General features: G+C 32.1%; 4 protein-coding genes across 11 annotated transcripts; 2 read left to right on the forward strand and 2 right to left on the reverse strand.

The window, feature by feature from the left end:
- The first annotated feature begins 75 nt into the window (after positions 1-75).
- Chp (leucine rich repeat containing G protein-coupled receptor chaoptin) lies at positions 76-8215 on the forward strand. Of its 3 annotated transcripts, XM_083082412.1 has the most exons (17): positions 76-387; positions 487-643; positions 851-1139; positions 1405-1575; positions 1999-2474; positions 2678-2897; positions 2969-3279; positions 3468-3692; positions 3753-3974; positions 4351-4516; positions 4690-5222; positions 5349-5543; positions 5605-5889; positions 5957-6082; positions 6153-6266; positions 6572-6807; positions 6898-8214. In XM_083082412.1, exons 3-17 carry the CDS (start codon positions 884-886, stop codon positions 7184-7186), a joined length of 3825 nt encoding a protein of 1274 aa, XP_082938538.1. In that variant the 5' UTR covers positions 76-387; positions 487-643; positions 851-883; the 3' UTR covers positions 7187-8214. The 3 variants fall into 3 exon arrangements, with proteins under 3 accessions (XP_082938538.1, XP_082938536.1, XP_082938537.1); XM_083082410.1 differs by lacking the exon at positions 487-643 and having other exon boundaries at positions 6898-8215; XM_083082411.1 differs by lacking the exon at positions 487-643 and having other exon boundaries at positions 872-1139.
- On the reverse strand, positions 7340-8926 carry LOC145961883 (uncharacterized). Its single transcript, XM_083082424.1, has 4 exons — positions 8625-8926; positions 8303-8558; positions 7691-7902; positions 7340-7593 (listed from the first exon to the last, which is right to left on the reverse strand). The coding sequence occupies exons 1-4, from the start codon at positions 8847-8849 to the stop codon at positions 7384-7386; spliced, it is 903 nt and encodes a 300-aa protein (XP_082938550.1). The 5' UTR covers positions 8850-8926; the 3' UTR covers positions 7340-7383.
- Positions 8927-9348: 422 nt separating this feature from the next.
- Positions 9349-11249, forward strand: Smb (small ribonucleoprotein particle protein SmB). The gene is made up of 3 exons (XM_083082425.1): positions 9349-9488; positions 10029-10563; positions 10814-11249. Exons 1-3 carry the CDS (start codon positions 9486-9488, stop codon positions 10927-10929), a joined length of 654 nt encoding a protein of 217 aa, XP_082938551.1. The 5' UTR covers positions 9349-9485; the 3' UTR covers positions 10930-11249.
- A 5-nt stretch (positions 11250-11254) lies between these two features.
- Positions 11255-18371, reverse strand: LOC145961881 (uncharacterized). 6 transcript variants are annotated; one of them, XM_083082421.1, is made up of 14 exons: positions 17888-18159; positions 17727-17791; positions 16811-16985; positions 16378-16553; positions 16146-16252; positions 15743-16028; positions 14994-15254; positions 14793-14894; positions 14454-14617; positions 14192-14323; positions 13908-14096; positions 13606-13847; positions 13380-13492; positions 11256-13179 (listed from the first exon to the last, which is right to left on the reverse strand). In XM_083082421.1, the coding sequence occupies exons 3-14, from the start codon at positions 16963-16965 to the stop codon at positions 12989-12991; spliced, it is 2118 nt and encodes a 705-aa protein (XP_082938547.1). In that variant the 5' UTR covers positions 16966-16985; positions 17727-17791; positions 17888-18159; the 3' UTR covers positions 11256-12988. The 6 variants fall into 6 exon arrangements, with proteins under 6 accessions (XP_082938544.1, XP_082938547.1, XP_082938546.1 ...); XM_083082420.1 differs by having other exon boundaries at positions 17616-17791; XM_083082418.1 differs by lacking the exons at positions 17727-17791; positions 17888-18159 and adding an exon at positions 18172-18371 and having other exon boundaries at positions 11255-13179; positions 13380-13489.
- Between the last annotated feature and the right edge of the window lie 385 nt (positions 18372-18756).

Below are 18756 nucleotides of genomic sequence, written 5' to 3' on the forward strand. Positions count from 1 at the left end.
CATATGGCATCAATTGAAGAAATAACAACGGAATATCAAAATTGCTATTAGCCTGTAGAAAGATTTAAGTAATGATATATATGTATATTACTGGAACAATCGTCTGTTATTTTAACCATATCATTAAATATAATTATTGACCGCGATGAGACGACTTAAATGGCTTTGCGCGCACAACTTTATTCGATCGTCGTCTAATGGAATATATCAGATTTATAATCTGGTAAAGAGAAGCACCGGAACTGTCAGCGAAGCCCTGTCGCGCAAGAGACAGCGAACAATGCCAGACTGTGCGGTCAGTTAGCTTTTCATTGTTCGATGTCACTTTAACAGAAGAGTACAACACAAGAATAGGCATCTCGGCAGAGACACTCCAAAAAAGACATGGTAAAATCTGTCAATCTGAATTATTTATAATTTACATTCAAAATTTTTTAATTATATTAAAAACTTGACATGTAAAGAACTACGATTATTAAATTACAGAAGGTGCACACTACCTTGGAAGCTTCAAAATATAGACATCTTTCCTATACAAGAATTGCAAAAGAAAATCTTGAGATTTTTATATGAGAAAGACACTTATTAAATTTTTTTAAAGCAAGAAAGTCATAAGTGTTATGTAACGATTGAATGAAACCATGTATGGGATTTTCAATATAAAATACAAATATTTAAAAACACAAATCGCATGATTCTTAGACATATCAATATTTTGACAAGGATGCTTATGTATTTTACACGCGTAATGAAAGTTTTAGCTGTATATATACGATAAATTTCTTCTCTTCCATGATATGTCGCGTGTACCTTCGAAGCGAATTCGATATGCGAAATCGATGATTTGCAGAAGCTCTTTGCTTTGGTGAAGGTCGCCTACGTTATGCTGATAGTCATCCTGCTATTGATGATGTGGGCATCGGTTATACGGATGCACGAGTTACCGGTCCAATATCCGCCGTGCTTTTTCAATCCACTCTGCACCTGTTCAAAAGCCATACCGGATCTTGGCATAGTGGCATGCTATAACGTGCCGATGCCACGAATACCACAGCCGATTAATTCCTCCAAAATGTTTATGCTACAACTGGAGAATAATGGATTGAGATTTCTGCAACCGCAGTACCTCATGAATACCGGTAAGCAACTGAATTGAGAGAATGAAATGAAAAGTTACAAGAAAGCTATGTACCAAGATATCTTTAAAATTTCTTATATTTTCTTAAATTTTTAACTAGATAATCAATCTCTGAAATATAATATAGATTTCATGAATCTTCTTCATTTTTATACCTATATGATTTATATTGTTTTATTTCAATAAATATGTTTTTCTAATTATAAACATTAAATCTACAAGAATAGCGAGGAATCTGTAACGTGATATATCATCGTATATTTTAGGTCTCTATAAACTACAGATTAAACATAATCCCTTGGCGGATATTCCAGACGAAGCCTTTTTAGGTCTTGAGAGATCATTATGGGAACTCGATTTATCCTACAATCAATTAGCAAGTGTGCCGAGCAAATCGTTCAGACATTTGCAGAAACTCCGACTTCTTGAACTTACAGGTATTCATTCTTAGTTCTTAAATTAAATTAGTGGTCTAGCAATTCTTACAAAAGATTCTTACTGATATTTATAATGCATAAGTTTCTAAATGTAATATCGTATTAAAATATAGCTAATATTAATGATTTGATATAATACAATTTTCTCTCTTCTAATTAAACATTATAAAATTTAAAAATAAAAATATGATAGTGTAAGAGAAAACTTCTTGACATACAAGTCTAAATAACTTTACATAATATTTGTTAAGATTTATTATAGTTTAATAGACGATGCAGAATATACAGAGCAGAATTGTTATCAATACCCAATTATACAATAGTATAAAGAATTTTACAGACATAACATTTCATACGGAAAAAAATTTGGGACACGTAACAATACCAATAATCTGGCATCATCAGAGTACGTATTTAATGTAGGTAACAAGATATCTCGCATCACGGCGGAAAATTGGCGGGGTCTGGAGAACTCGCTGCAAACTCTACGTCTGGGTCGAAACGCAATCGAGAAGCTACCAGCTGATGCCTTCGCCGGTCTTATATACTTGGAGACCCTTGATCTTCGAGAGAACAACTTGAGGGAGATCGATCCATCGGTATTTAGGGACGGAATGGCTCATCTGACACATCTCTATTTGAATGACAATCAGTTTACGTACGTGCCGTACTCCCAACTATCTCAACTGAAGCGTATGAAAGTCCTCGATCTCAGCTACAATAGAATATCGAGGATGCTTCAAATGCAACAAGAATCGGAGATCAGGGGTATACAGATGTCCTTGGACGTATTGCGGCTGGACTACAATCAGATCGAGATTCTTACGTCCGGTGACTTTCAGCACTTTTATAAAGTCAATCGCACATACCTCAGCGGCAATCCTTTGATGATAATTGAGGTACGATTTAATTATAAACCTTATAAATTAACGTAACTCATATTATACAGACCAAAATTGAGATAAAGAATGTTTCTCGAGAAATGAAAAAAAATTAAGATGAAAATCGTTGTAATTAATATTAAGTAATGACAATGTAATGAAATATTAATATTAAATAATGACAATTGATAGTAACATGTATATTGAATTTCTATTTAAAGGAGGGCACATTCCGAGATTCACGCATTCGCGAGCTATATTTTAGCGACTGCGATTTATTAGAGATCAATTCGGCCAATTTTGCCGGTTTGGAGTCGACACTCGAGTTATTGGATGTCTCGGGAAACAACATAACTACGCTTTCCAACCGGTTGTTCCAAGAGTTCGACTTCCTGCATACGCTCATTTTCCGCGAGAATCGTATCGGCACATTTTCACCAAGTAAATAATTTCGCATAAATACTCTTCACGCGACGTAGATACGAAACAAACATTATTGTGCAACATTTCAGCCGAGGTTTTCAATGGTTTTCAATATTCCTTGTACAACTTGGATCTCAGCGGAAAGCAGAACGGCATCATCTCCCTTCAAGATCTACGACAGATGAGAAATCTGCGTTTCCTCTCGATCTCTCGGATGCCGCAGGCGACCTTATCGGCGGATGATTTTCTGGAGTTCGGTATGGACATCAAAGAATTGCAAATAATCCACAGTAATCTCAACACCATCAAAGGCCACGCTTTTATGCATGTTCGTGGAATTAAATACCTTGACTTTTCTGAAAATTCAATATCAACGATAGACGATGAAGCTTTTTCAGAGGTAAACTCTTACATTACATTTAAACTTCTTGCTTCATAGAATTTGTATTTTATATAATTTAGGATAATAATATTACATCTTCATATATATAAAAGAAATTTAATATAAAATTTATAAGATTAAATAAGAAAATGATGCACAGAGTATATAAATACACTACTTTACAGTTTTTCGAATTCCTCGCGTAGGTAAGCCATTCCTTGTTGACATTAAGAATGTCCCACAGTCTGTCCTCATCGATTTCCGAGATACCTAATCGGCCGTTGAAATCGTTGACGAATCTGCAACATCTCGACTTTAGCAACAACAAGATCCGTTCCTTACCTGCCACATCGTTTCACTTTCTGAAGAGGATCAAGCGCATTGAATTGCAGGATAACGAAATCGATAATATACCTAAGGGTACTTTTCAGGTAAATTGATTAACAACACAATGTCATTTATAGGATGAAGAAATCATTTTCGATTCATAGGGCGATATCCATTCGACACTGGAAGAGATTAACTTTGCGTTCAATCAAGTGAAGAATCTACAAACCCATACATTCGTCGATCTGTCGGCCCTGATGACGATCAATCTAGAAGATAACGCCATCGATAGAATCGAGAGACGGGCTTTCATGAATATGAATCGACTTAAATACATCAACTTGCGTGGTAACAAGATTAGGGACATGATCGACGAAGCCTTCCAGGTAATTTAATATATGAATATGTGTGAAAACAGAGAGAGATATTATTATATGTAGAGTAGGACATTTACAAACATATTCCTAGCCACAAATTCTATGACGAATCTAAGTTGATTGTTTCTTGAGAAAAATTTTGCGGTAAAATAGCATTACTTATATGTAATGCATATTTATCAACTATTTATCTATCAACCATATCTTGAAAATCCTTGTTAAATCCAAGTTAATTAAAATTAATTGAAAATAAAAAATTTGCTACTTGATTGAATCGGAAATTTGCAAGTCTGATAATTTGCAATATTAAATGAGAATGATCCTCTACGAATATTAATGAATTAATTGAAATTCATGTGAAAACATTACATTACCGATATTTTAGAATCTACCGGATCTTGAGTTTCTCGATCTCGCATATAACAATCTCTACAAATTCGATTTTGCCTCCTTCGATCAAGTGGGTACGTTATCGTCGTTCAAAGTTAACATTAGTCACAACGAGATTCCAAGATTGTGGATGAACAGCACTACTTTTACAACCTCTGCCAGTGAGTTCACTCTCGATTAAAAAAAAAAAAAGAAAAAATCGATTTATCTGATGTAAATATTACAAATAAAATATTAATTACAAAAAAATATTAATAATACCATATTAATTTTTATTTTTATTTAAAAATGATGAATAAGAAATAAAATTTTAATTATCTTATTCTTTTTTTAGTTGGAGGTACTGTGCAATCGAACATTAAAGTTCTGGATTTAAGTTATAATAATATTTCCGATATCATGAAGTATTATTTTAAGCCGGTCGAGTATTCGCTCACTCATCTGTATCTATCGAACAATGAACTGAAAAATATTACTCAGGGTGTCTTCGGCAACATGCCGCATTTGCAGTGGCTTGATTTAAGACACAACGAACTGAAGGAAATGGACTTCGATTGCTTCAAGAATACGAGAGACTTACAAGTATTGCTTCTTGCGTGGAACGAAATCATGGATATCCCGGCGGAGGCTCTGAGGCCGCTGAAAAAACTCCGCATCGTGGACTTGTCTCATAACAAGCTGAGAACGCTATCGGATAACATGTTCATCGATTCTAACATAGAAAGTCTCGATCTTTCGCACAATCAATTCACGAGACTGCCTATCAAAAGTATGTCGTTGACTTCCGCCGCAAGCTTAGCAAACTTGGATATGTCTTGGAATATTTTATCAGGGATTCATAGCACCGATACAATATTCAGACTCAAAGTAAATCTGATTCAATTCATACTTTAAAATAATGTACATTATTTTTTCAACCATCAATTACCTCGTAGTTTAATCGTATGTTGAATAAATAATATTATGCACTATATTTATATATTTTTTTTATAGAATCTTGTATGGTTGGATCTGTCGTACAATCGACTTGTTAGATTAGATGATGGCGTATTTTCTGATCTACCACATCTGGCTCATCTCGATTTAAGCCACAACAAACAACTTATTTTGGAAAGTCGCGGAAGAATATTCTACGGTTTGGAAAATACACTTTTATACCTTAGTCTAAGTAACATCTCCCTTTTGAGTGTAAGTATTTTATCAACAATAAAAAACATATATATGGAATGGCGTGTAATTAGTAACATAGGTTCCAGAGTTGCCTCTACGACGATTGCAAACCTTGTATTTGGCACATAACGAACTCGCATCGATACCAGCGGAAATGTCATCAAATCTGACATCTCTCCACTATTTAGATTTAAGTGTCAATGATTTGACAGTGGTGCCATTAATCACTCATTCATTGCCGGAATTAAAAACCTTCAATTTAGCAGATAATCCTATTACTGCCATCACTAATACGAGTTTCTTAGGCGTGGCCGACAGTCTTGAAGAGCTGGATATACGAAGGCTCACTCTGTCAATCTTTGAGGTAAGCGCTTGTTTTCGTAACAAATTCTACTATTTCACGAGCATGGAACTGTAATCGATTTTTGCAGGCAGGTGCACTCTGCAAAGCTAGCAAGCTCCGCAAATTGCACATCACTGCATATAACGGTGTGAAAAACTTTAACTTTCCCGATATTCTACAGTACAATGATGGTCTGAAGCATTTACTTATTGATGTAAGTAGTCAAATATAAATATCACGTGATTCGAACTAGATTTACTGAATTCACCAACATATTTCTACAGGTTCAGAATGACACTAATCTAGAAAAGGAAATGAGAGGGAAATTACCTTATAAGTTGTATAACATCACGCTGACTGGTAGAGCTTTAAAGAATATACATTCAGAAATATTGCGTGTAAGTTCTTGTCCTCTAATTTATCTCTAAACAATTTATAAAATTTAATAAAATTTTAATCGTTTTTCCGAACTAGAATAAAATCAATTATGTATGCAACTATGTCCAATTAGGCTCAACTTTTATAAAAACTTATTTATTATAAAATTATGTATGCATAATACATAAATATATCACATTATATTATGCAAGACTTGGAAAAATTTCAGAGATTTAATTAATGATAAACTTTACATAAATCTTATGTTGTTAGAAATTTTTATGAATAATGTTAGATGTTCGAGATACATTGAGCGATTTTTTAGGGCATGCGAAATCCTCATCTTCATTTTGGCTTGTACAACACCAGCGTGGCGATCGTACCACGGGAAATGTTCAACAACGCGGAGCGAGTGCGCAACATAACTGTGGAAATTCGCGAAAGTGACACTCGAACGTTACACAATCCATCGTCCGCTTATAAGCCAGGAGTGCCGGGGGAGCGATTCACTATGAAGCTCCGATTAGCAGGCAGCTATCTCAATTGCGATTGCGATATCGGGTACGATCGACATAGTAGTTAAACGCTAATAATAATATAAATTGAAACATTATAAAAATGAATTAACATTTTCTTTTTTCTTTTATACAGATGGATCGAGATATGGCAGAGGAAACACAGACAGTATCAAGAAGATCGATGTACTTCTTATGACGAATTCAAGAATTTCGAGCACGAAGAAGGTGACGAATTCAATTGTTGGGACAACGGCTGGGACGACGATCTCCGTGAGACGTTCTGTTTGAACAAGAACAATGTATCGTTGTCGAACACATTGAAAATAGAATTGGAATGTGGATGGAGCGCAGCGAGTTACACTCTTGTACTAGATATTTTTGTTTTTCTGTTCTTTTCGATCGTTTTGGCTGTCGTTTATTAGATATCTCGTTCATGTTGCTTTTTACTGGATATTTTCTCGAATTGAAACTTGCGAAAGAAATGTTATGGTTATTGTAAAAGATCGAGTCGCGCTATGCATGCTCGTATACTTGTACGAAGCAAAACTAATTTGAAACTGAAGAACTTCTGTAAGGACAGCAAATCATGGTTTTATTCACGTTTCATTAAAATCACAATTTAATCGTGCATCACGAATTTAGCTACGATACTGACTGCCATTTGTACAATCGGTAAAACGATGAAGCCGAGTATAAATATAAGGCAAATGTACACGCTGAGCAATTGCATAGCGAGTATCGCAAACTTCACTATTACTTGCTGAATAGTCTTAGATCTGCGTATATCGATTACTTTGTCCAACACAAATCTTAATATGAAGGAAAACATCTGGAATTTATATTTCAGGATTTCAATCCTTAGTTAAGCTAGGATATATAGAATCTTCAGTTAAGCTAGGATATATAGAAATACCTTGTATAATTACCTGAATAATGGGAGCAATATTAATAATTACATATATCAATGCCCACAGAGATCGTGCTGCAGCCTGAGCCATTACTATGATCAAGGCTGCAAAGGAGTATTCGGTATGCGGCGTACCGCAAGATTCTTGATAATTTGCTAAATATTCTCGACTATTGGAGAGAATACTTTGCTTAGTTCTTCCTTCTTGGGGTTCATCTTTGAGAACGTTCTCTATAATATTGCAACAAATGATTTAACTTAACTTTAAGTTTAGTTTTTTAATTTAATATTTCTTGTAAAAAATATGATTCTAGTCATATACATCAAGTTATATTAAAAAAGTTCTTTTAATATATATTAATATATATATTTAATTTATATCAATTTAAATTAATACCATTAATATATATTTTGATTATATTTGTTTACTACAGAGGAATCAATATGTAAAATTTTTTCACCAAATTGTTGAATAAATTTTACATGAAGAGATTGAATTGTTAATACTGAAGATTTAAAAGATTAATTGATTATTTAAGACTAATCGTATTAAAATCTTATAAACAATAATATGAAAAATTAGTACTTTATTTAGTAGTATTTGTATTAATTAGTAATAGTGAATGTTTACTTGATGCGTAATTGGATTTTTCATAATGCATAGGATTATTAATAGAAATGCTGTACGGATTTTTATATTTCCACGAGACATGTTCAAATTGTCGAAACGTGTTACTTTCAGACATCGATGTATTATATTTCTCGGCACTTTGGGTCTCACTTGACGTGCTCGAAAATTCTTCCGTCTTGATTGCACCGATTGATCGAAGAGACAAATCTGTTCGACCCATCACATCTCTATCCTTTCTTTTAGAAAACTCGTCCACCTAACGTTAAAAACGATTCAATGCTATAATTTTCTGAATCTCTTATTCTTTCGTTTTTTGCTTTACATTTCTATACGACTTGTTTGCTTGTTGAAATCGTTCGTGATGCTTGACAGGATTAATGCTTAATTTAGATCTAACAATTTCGTTGATTCGCTTTTCCTCGACGTACATACTGACGAAATTTACAGAGAAATTGTTTATACTATTTAAATTTGCATATGGGAAGATCACATATCTTGCACAGCGAGGTTTGAGCTGACTTTTATCTATAAAAAAATTATTAAACATTCATTTTCGTGTATTTTCAAATCTTGAAATACACATAACGCGATCATGCAAGAAATGTGAAGTTATCTTTTTTATGGCCCATATTCTGAATCCTCTTTTATCGATAAAAGTGCCTCTAAAAGTGGCATATAAGCCTTCTGATTGGCTACAGGCCGCTTTTAGGAGCACTTTTATCGATAAAAAAGGATTCAGAATATGGGCCTAAATGTATTAAAAACAGTCAAATATAATAGTCTTGGACGAGTTTATATCTAATTTAAATATTTTCCTAATCTTATATATTGTCTCTCCGAATTTTTTTTAAATTATGAAAATTGTTTTCATATCTTCAGAAATGTCAACCTTTCTTGTCCCGCCAGAATAAATGCGTGATACATTCGGCAATTTGATAGGTTTAAAGGTGATATCTCATTTATCGTACGATAAAGCTTTGAAGTGTATTGATTGGCTGCTGTTGCAAGAACGTTTCGGGATCCTAGAGACTTTCTCGATGGCCAATCAACGTATTCGATAAACTCGTCAAATGTAGTGTCATCTTAAAAATAGTCTCTTCATGTTTATGAGAAGAGAAAGGTTATGCGGTACAAATCCGTGTGAAATTTTTGATAAAAGCATACTTTAAAAATAATAATCAAGATGGTAAGTGACAAAAATATTCATTATTAAGATAACTTTAATTCAACAATCTTTTCGATTTAATATATTTCTATACTTTTTTATACTTTGGACGAAAGTCCATGACAAATATAAATTAGGTGTTTTGATAAAGAGCTAAAATGATTAAATATATATAAAAAACATATTTATAATATAAATCTTTTTTATTTTTAAAAATAAAAATATTCAGTTTGTTCAGCTAGAAAAGATTGGTGCACATATTAGAGTAAAATAATTGAAAACAATTTTTGTTTTGCGTAGGCACAGCTATAACAAAAATCAAATGTTTTATGACAAAATATTTCTTATTTTTCTATTTTGAACAATTGTACAATGCATTGTCGAAATTTGTTCAGTTTAAGATATGAGTAACACCATTTTCATGAATCATTTAAGCTTATAAAAATGACTATAAATAATTCATTAAAAATTATTTATATATTTCTAATCCTTTTATACATGTAGTTATTAAAATATAAAGTATATATTTTTTGTACAATTTTTTTATTCACTATTTTTCAGACGATCGGCAAGAACAACAAGATGTTACAGCATATCAACTATAGAGTCAGAATTATCTTGCAAGACTCTAGAACATTTATTGGCACTTTTAAGGCTTTTGACAAGCATATGAACCTGATACTTGGTGACTGTGAAGAATTCCGTAAAATCAAGCCAAAGAATACCAAGCAGCCTGAAAGAGAAGAAAAGCGTGTATTGGGATTTGTACTTTTACGTGGCGAGAATATAGTATCACTAACTGTGGAAGGTCCGCCACCTCCTGAAGAAGGATTACCTAGAGTACCGATTCCAGGAGCAGCACCAGGGCCAGGTATGGCCCGTGCCACAGGCAGAGGTATGCCAGCAAACGTCGCTGGAGTACCGGCTGGACTCCAAGGTCCTGTCAGAGGTGTTGGAGGACCATCCCAACAGATCATGACGCCTGGCAGCAGAGGCCAAGTTTCGGCACCACCTCAAATACATCCTGGTGGTCCACCACGTATGCCAGTCGGTGGACCGCCACCAGGGATGATGGGACCACCCGCTGGAATGATGGGTAAGAATTTTTTCTTTGATCAGATTCTTTTGAGAGAAAAATAAAAAAATTTTTCTTTTCTATTCTCTTCCTTTTTTGAATAAAAATATAAGAAAGATGTCTCTTTTGTCACACAAATATCTTTTCCTCCTTTTGAGAATAATTTTGTATTAATAATACCATTTTACATGTTTTGATTATAAAAAATTTACCAAATTACATTACATAATTACAGAAATTATATATTATGAAACATCTCTCCATTTAATAGGTATGCCACCTGGAATGCCACCCATAGGACGTGGTGGCCCTCCAATGGGACCACCTGGCATGAGGGGCCCACCTCCTGGATTGATGCGTGGTGGTCCTCCTCCTCGTCCATACTAACAAATATTAAGATATCTTATGACAATTAGGGACAATAAAACATTCTTTAATAATATTGATATATCCCCTGATATATACCCTAGTCTTTGCATAACTTTCTTCAATGATGTGAATGTGTATCAATTTTATTAAAACTTGCAACAAATGAAGAAGGCTTGTTCGATAGATTTTCTATATCCCTGAAGCAAGTTTTTGTATTACAATGTATTTGTCTTAAGATAATTTTCTTTGATAATATTAAATGATAAAGTATATACATAAAAAAATTATTTTTAATAATTATTAAATATTTTTAAAGAATATAAGGAACGACCAATTTATTTATGTTTGAATATCTTTATTTTTTTATAATTAGCTATAAATATCATTTGTGTTATACACCATTTGCATTGGTGATATTATATACAGAATGTCTCAGATTCATCGTTTCACAATTTTTGTCTAAATTTGACTGAAATATTATATATACACATATACTTTTCATAATTTTTTAATTAATCGGTATAATAATATTTTCAATATTAAATATCATTAAGAAGGCCTTCAAAAGTTAAAATAAAAGATCCACTTTAACAGAGAGTAATTTACTAAAATCATTTTTTGTAAAATAGATACGAAAAATCTAAGACACTCGGTACTTGCAGAACATGATCAGTTAAGGAAATCTAATGTCTCATTTATTTGTGAGAATTGCACAGATTAACTGTTTGTAAATTTGTACGATATAGGCGAAAATATCTTTGCAACTTCCAGCAGAAAATTTGCATAAAATATAATTAAAAAATTCGATTAACAGAGTACCGCGCGATATTACGAATTGAAGGGCAGTGTCACTTTGCTTATGAAAAATATATTAGACTCTTCCTGTTAAAAATTGCACTTTTAGTGAAGAACAAACTATCGACTTGTCTTAAGCAAGTTTTGTTAAAACATTGCAGAGTAGTATATCTTTCTCTCTATTGATAAAAATAACTAAAGCTATTGTCGAATTTTAATTAATATTCACACTTTATTAATGGTGGCGAGATGAAAGATTATTCTTATACCCATCCTTAAATAAACGTCTTCTCTTCAAGTAATTCGAAAGTATGTCGATGTATTTACAAAATATTTACAACGCCGCTGCAACAGTAGCATGAGCAAGTGACAGATTGACAGAACTAAATTTCTAGTACTTAATGCTATATCACATTTACAGAAACGCGTTTAGTCTTATATATTTATGGACAAAAGTACAAATTTTCGAATGTGCGCATGCAATTTGACACATCCGTTTACTTCTTCGGTTACTATGTAGGATGTAAAATTTATATCGTTGACTTCTATTTCGATAATTTTTAAAACTAGATAGAATTGTATTTTCTGCATACACGGTGGAAATATGAATTTTTAATTCAAGAATCGCGTTTAATATTAAATTACATAGCTGCCCTATATATTTACGAACACATTGAAGGTAAAAAAAATTAATAACAATTAGACAATAGCACTAAATGCACCGGGAATTCCAACTCACAACACTTTTAACTCTTTTAACAGGAAATAGAGTCATAATAATGGAATTAAAAATTAAAAGAGTAATTTACATTGCTAGTGGAATTATAAAAAAGTGAATATAACATGCATGTCATGGCTGTTTACAAAAATATAAATTAACCGCAGATCATGATTTGGCACTTACATACAGTACTAATATTAAATCAGTATGCTCGAATAGAATGTTGGAAGTCATGAGTGTTGGAATCTCATTTTTATAATTAAACCGAGCCTCAGTCATGTTCTATACAAAATAACTGAAGTCCATTGATGAATTGATCGAACTTTCGATTCCATTGAAATCATCCAACAAGCGAACATAGGCATATATATGTAAAAATCTCGTTAAAATAGGCATGAACACATACATACATATGTACATACGTGTGTGTATGTGTATATAAAACATACATATTAATTAGACATATCAGTACGCTTTCAATACAAAAGTATCATCAGCCTTACTGTCGATTACGACACAGCAACGATTACGACACGTGTAACATTGAAACTCCTTTAGTCGTTACGAGTCATCGTGCTCGTCCAATTGATTTATAGTCGTCATCGATCTTGAATCTTCTAAAACACAATTTTTGTAATTGTCTTCTTGCGATATATATTTTAAGTGTTGTGAGTTTGTGAGGTCTATCATATCGCCAGTCATTTCCACATCCTCGTCAGAATTTTCTATCCGAATATCGTTATTAGCATCATCTGCACAGGATAATATGTTAAACGTAACGTTATTATCGAACATATATCATGAAGTCAAATAATTTTAAAATATTGAAAACTCGAATAAATAAGGGATGATTTCACAATTTCAATTTTAACAACATTCTCATTTTTATTAAAATAAAGAAAAGAAAAATGAAAATTATATGAGATATTCTATATTTTGTTGCATAATATACCTTGTGTATTGGCGATCTGTTTCGGCCTGATAAATATTTCCTTGTTTCCCTGCGGTTTCGAGGAATCCAACGACTTTATTGCCTGACAATTCATGCTTGCATCTTTATTCCTTCTATAAGAGAAAGGTGCACATTAATTCATCAAAATACTTTCAAGGTATGTATTCAACAAATTTATTAGTTGTCACATCTATATTTGATATTATTACTATTATTCTGAACTGACTTATGTTGTTTTTCCTCCGTGATAGATGTAATCGCGGAATCTGTCTTCAGAGGCGAATCTCGGTCAATCGTATTTGCAACATTGCTACATTCTTTCAACTGCACAGCATTCATGTTTTGTATCACAGTCTTATGTTGCACGTGCAGTTTTGCGGCTCTTTCCAAGAACTGAAACCTTGAAAAAAGCTTGTTCTTGTTAGAATCGTGTCGTAAATTTGCGGATACATCCACTACCTGTTGAAACTGTAAAACACACTTTTAAGTATTAAGAAAACAAATCGAGTGATGAAAGATGCAACTCACACTTATATTTTCAAGTTTATAGGCGGATTCTGCATTCTGCGACGAGTTTATAATCGGCAGCACAGTCTTCGTTTGATCTCCATTGTTCAGAGAAATATGATGGGATTGAACACTAATCGAATTAGCATTATTATGTTGGCTTGTAACGCACAGATTCTTTCCACCCATTATTACCTTTCCTAGCACTTCCTGAAATATTTAATAGATGCACAATAATATCTCTATATACATTTAATTTTTCTTTTCACTTATCGATTATTCCATATAAAATCGATTTAGAATACCTTGCCTGCATGTGATAATGTTACGCCTTGTGCGTGACCCTTCTGAATGACGATCACATTAGTCTTAGCGTTTAATTTAGTGTTTGGATAATGAGACATATTTACAATTTTCTTAGAATTTATTGTAACACCCTAAAAAAACAATAAAGTTATATATCATTAATAAAATATTTTTCGTATGTTTTCGTAATTTTTTTCTGTGATAGAATGTTAACACATTAGATTTTAAAAATACGAATATTAAATGAATAAAATTAATTACCGTCTTGGCAGTGGATTGATGATTGATCGCAATTTGTTCCGACGGCAGTTTCTTACACATTAATGTTGTGGAAGTTTGCTTAACTTGAGGTGGTCCAGGACCACTTGATACTGCTACTACTGTAGTGCTAGGATACACTACGGGTGTAATTTGAACTTGAGAGCCTAAAAATTCATTTTTATGCATTTGTTATTAATTTATAATTATATAATTAACATATATATATATATATATATATATATATATATATATATATATAATAAAATAAAATAAGATGGTCTATTTTTCCAAAAATTTTCACGAGCGTTTAGCAATAAAACAAATATCTATAATGCTTACTTGGTACTAGAGCTTCATGTATGATTGATGCCATAAGTCTTTTTTTACATGAATTCGAACTAGTGTTATCAGATCTCTCAGAGGTATTATTCGATGTATTATCTATAAGAATAAACAACAAACTTTATCATTTGAAATTACGTAAAAATCGATTACATAACATTAAATGGTTATAAAATCTGTTTTGATGCAATAGCATACTTATGTTATCTTCATGTTGTAAGTCTTTACTTTCCGAATGCACTTTGTTTAGCGGCGTGCTCAATGCAATACCGCTCGAAACTGCTGGCACTACTTTTGTACTAACTTTATTTTGCATAGTATTAGTTAACATTTTGAGATTACTCCAATCTGTATTTGTGCACGTGGAGATTTCTGAAGTAACTACATGTTTATTTAACGAAACCGTTGTCCGAGTACTCGAATGTTTTGACACCATTGTATCCTTAGTATCCTTAGTATCTGGATTTATTACAAAAATAATAATATAAAAGATATATTAAAATATTGGAAATTTTTGTATTAGAAAAGAGCACTTCTAAATTTATAAAATTTATATAATCAATTTTTTCTAATCTAAGATCATATATTTCCACTATTCTAAAATTTCGTCTCGATTTTTATTTTGATTCTAATGTTACATACATAAAATAGAAATCTTATTACGTATTCTTTCATTCACTTTCTCATTTTAACATGATCATATGATCATATAATAAATATGAATAATGGAAGTGCAGCACAAAAAAATTCCTATTTTAGAGAATTCCAACTATGTTGACATAAAGAAAAATTAAAAAATTCTTAGAAAAACATTTCTTTTTTAAAAAATTTATTGCTATTCAAGGTTATATAATAATACTAATCGTTTTATTCCTTAGAGAATTTTAGTGTTAAATGTCTATTCATTTAAAGAATAAGACTTATAAAATAATAAGAAAAAGAAATACCTGAATTCTCATCATTCGGTTTAAGTGAGATTACTCCAGCATATTCAGTATGTGGTATTGCTTGTATTAATTGCTTATGAACAGTTTGTGAGGTTTGCTTATCTTCAGATATACACAAAGTATTGTTTAGTGGTGCAGATATCACTTGAACCTTATTTGGTGGTCCTATTGACAACAGGGGTGATAATTTGCGTTTTTCAGGACATTTTGATATTTTGGGTTTTTCAATAACTTTATCTATCATATCTTTATCATCTGTTTCTTCTTCTTCAGCCAAATTTGAATTCTAAAAGTAAATACAACTTATATTATTAATAGTTATAAAAATGATATAAAACATATCTCACAAATTTATTAAAACAAAAAAAATTGCGATTAATAAATTTATAATATTTTTACATACTTCATGTAAAGTCTCACTGCTATTGCAATCATTTTCCAAACTGCATAATTTTGTATCAAGTAAGTCTTTTTCTATTTTCACTTCAGGTTGAGATTCAGTTTCAATAGCTGTTAAAACAAATATACATATATATGTAAAAAAAAAATATATGTATCATGTAGAAATATATATATCATGTGTATACATACAAATACTTGAATTATATAATTTAAATAGATCATAAAATATAAACCTGTCGAGTTTTCAGAAGCAACTTGTGCAGGTTTTTTCTCATTTGCAGCTGCAGTTGCAAGAGACAAGCTATTCGCTAACGTCGTGAAGACGGACCGCGCTTTTAATCTTGGCAAAAGAGGAATAGTTCGGCGACCTTCAATAGTCCAATCTGTACCAGTATTTGGACCATTAAGTCTGCATTATAACAATTTCATATTAGATATATAAATCACTATGTTCTATAATAATAAATTCATCAATTTGTCATTATAACAAACTTATCTCATAAAATATTTTTATTGTGTAAGATAGAAAATATATATATATATATATATATATATATATATATATATATATATATGTATGTATGTATATTATATTTTTATTTGTCATATAATTAATTTTTTTCTCTTATTCTTCTGCATCTCAAATTTATTAAGCAGAATACATACTGTTCTGCAATTGTTGCAAGCTTCTCGTCATTTACAGCTCTTCGTATTTCCGCACGATGTCTTTCATTAGAAATATGTAACACTTTAGCGAGTTCTTGCAATAATTTCTGTTTCTCGTTGGTGAAAGGACCTTGAGCACGTAGGACAGAGACCATACTTCCATAAGCATCTAATTCTGCAAAGCACAAAAAACATAAATTTATCAAAAAATAGTATATAAAATAGTATATAAAATAAAACTTATATAACTATAATATTATGAGTACATTACTAAAATCATCCAGGTTAATTAAAATTAAAATCTTTGTTAAAAAGAATAATTAAAAAGAACAAATAATATTTTAATATATATGATACTTGAAATCCAATTTAATTAATTTTATATTGCAATTTATCTGCAAAGCTTAGTAGAGATATTTCATATATTATAAACTATTGTATATTTTGTGTGTATCTCTCTTCCTCTGTAATAAATTTACCTCTAAAATAAATATTTTATATATATAAGTGTATATATATATATATATATATATATATATATATATCTTTTATTATAGATATACTATGGATATATTATAGATATTTTATAGTTTTAAAATTTCTATTTTACATGTTTTAATTTCTTCTACATATATAAAATGTATATATTCATAATATATTTTCTTGAAAAATATATTTCTTCTTTATACCTACGTTACCACATCTTTTTATGTGCGTATGAAATAAGTATCAAGTATATCAAGTCTTAGAAAATGGACTGAATATCATTATTCCTACTTACTGTTAAATGGTGCTGTCTAATTACCTGTATCCATATGCAATACAAAGGTCGTTTTCTACTATTAACGCGAAGTAAGAAACGTGGCGTTTAGAGTCTAAATACGCCAGAAGAATACAAGAGAGACGTTGGACTTACACATTTTTTTTTAGCATCATATTTAACATTAAATCCGACCGTTCACGTCTCTAAGCTTTAGCCGTCTAATAAAAAACGAAAATCATACACGTATATTAATCTGTGACGTGAATACTTCGGCGCATTTAGCAACAAGACGAAAATTCGCTACACTTCCATACCAAAAAAAATCCATTGCATTATTAAGTGCAGATTTTCGACTTCCTCAAAATCAACTCGTCGCTCTGCGAGAAGAAACGCGCACGATGCAGATGTTACAATCCCTGCTACATCTCGTCGTCTTGACGTCGCGAAAGGAGGAGAAGGTATGGTACGCGACGTCCTCGCATTTGCGATAGAATTTTTATATCGTAATAAAAAATCAGGTCTCGGACTCGAGAAGCGGCATCGACAGGCTCATGGCACGCTAACGCAAAGCGATTTTCCTCAGGTCACATAACCTTACCGAGGCATCGTAAGCACTTCCTGCATTCATCCCGAGTCATCTCCGATCGCATCGGCCACATGATTCCGCGTTTCTTCCACAATCGGGTCGGGATCACTCGGACAGAACGACCGAATCGGCGTGCGTCTCCCGCATTTTCGTAACCCCCGTTGACAGTCGAGCCTGCAGTTGACGATGAAGTTATCGCGCTAGTATTATTTTATCATGTTGTTATTATTGTCGTTGCCCGCCAGAGGATTTTATCGTCTCGATGTTGGCAGCTCGATTGCGCGCCAAAGTGACGCATGTCGCGGTCTCTGGAAACTTGGCACCCCCCTACCGTAAGAAATACTTACACGTTTATTTATTTATTATGTCTCTGTATTTTTAGATAATTTTGAATTTTTATTCAATTAAATTTTATATAGCAAGAACGGAATATGTATATTCACGTCTGAGGTTCTCTTGAGGTCTAAAAAATTTGAACATACCACATCGCATCTTGATATTTGCATATCGAAGGACTCAGTAGCGAAAATCGAGTTTGTGAGATTGTGAGCAAGGATATTTTTAGATTTTCTTTTTGCGAAAATTTGAAATTAAGAT

Source organism: Camponotus vicinus, unplaced genomic scaffold, assembly GCF_025532165.1.
Source record: "Camponotus vicinus isolate PSW18456_S1 unplaced genomic scaffold, iyCamVici1.0 SCAF_11, whole genome shotgun sequence".
NCBI lineage: Eukaryota > Metazoa > Arthropoda > Insecta > Hymenoptera > Formicidae > Camponotus > Camponotus vicinus.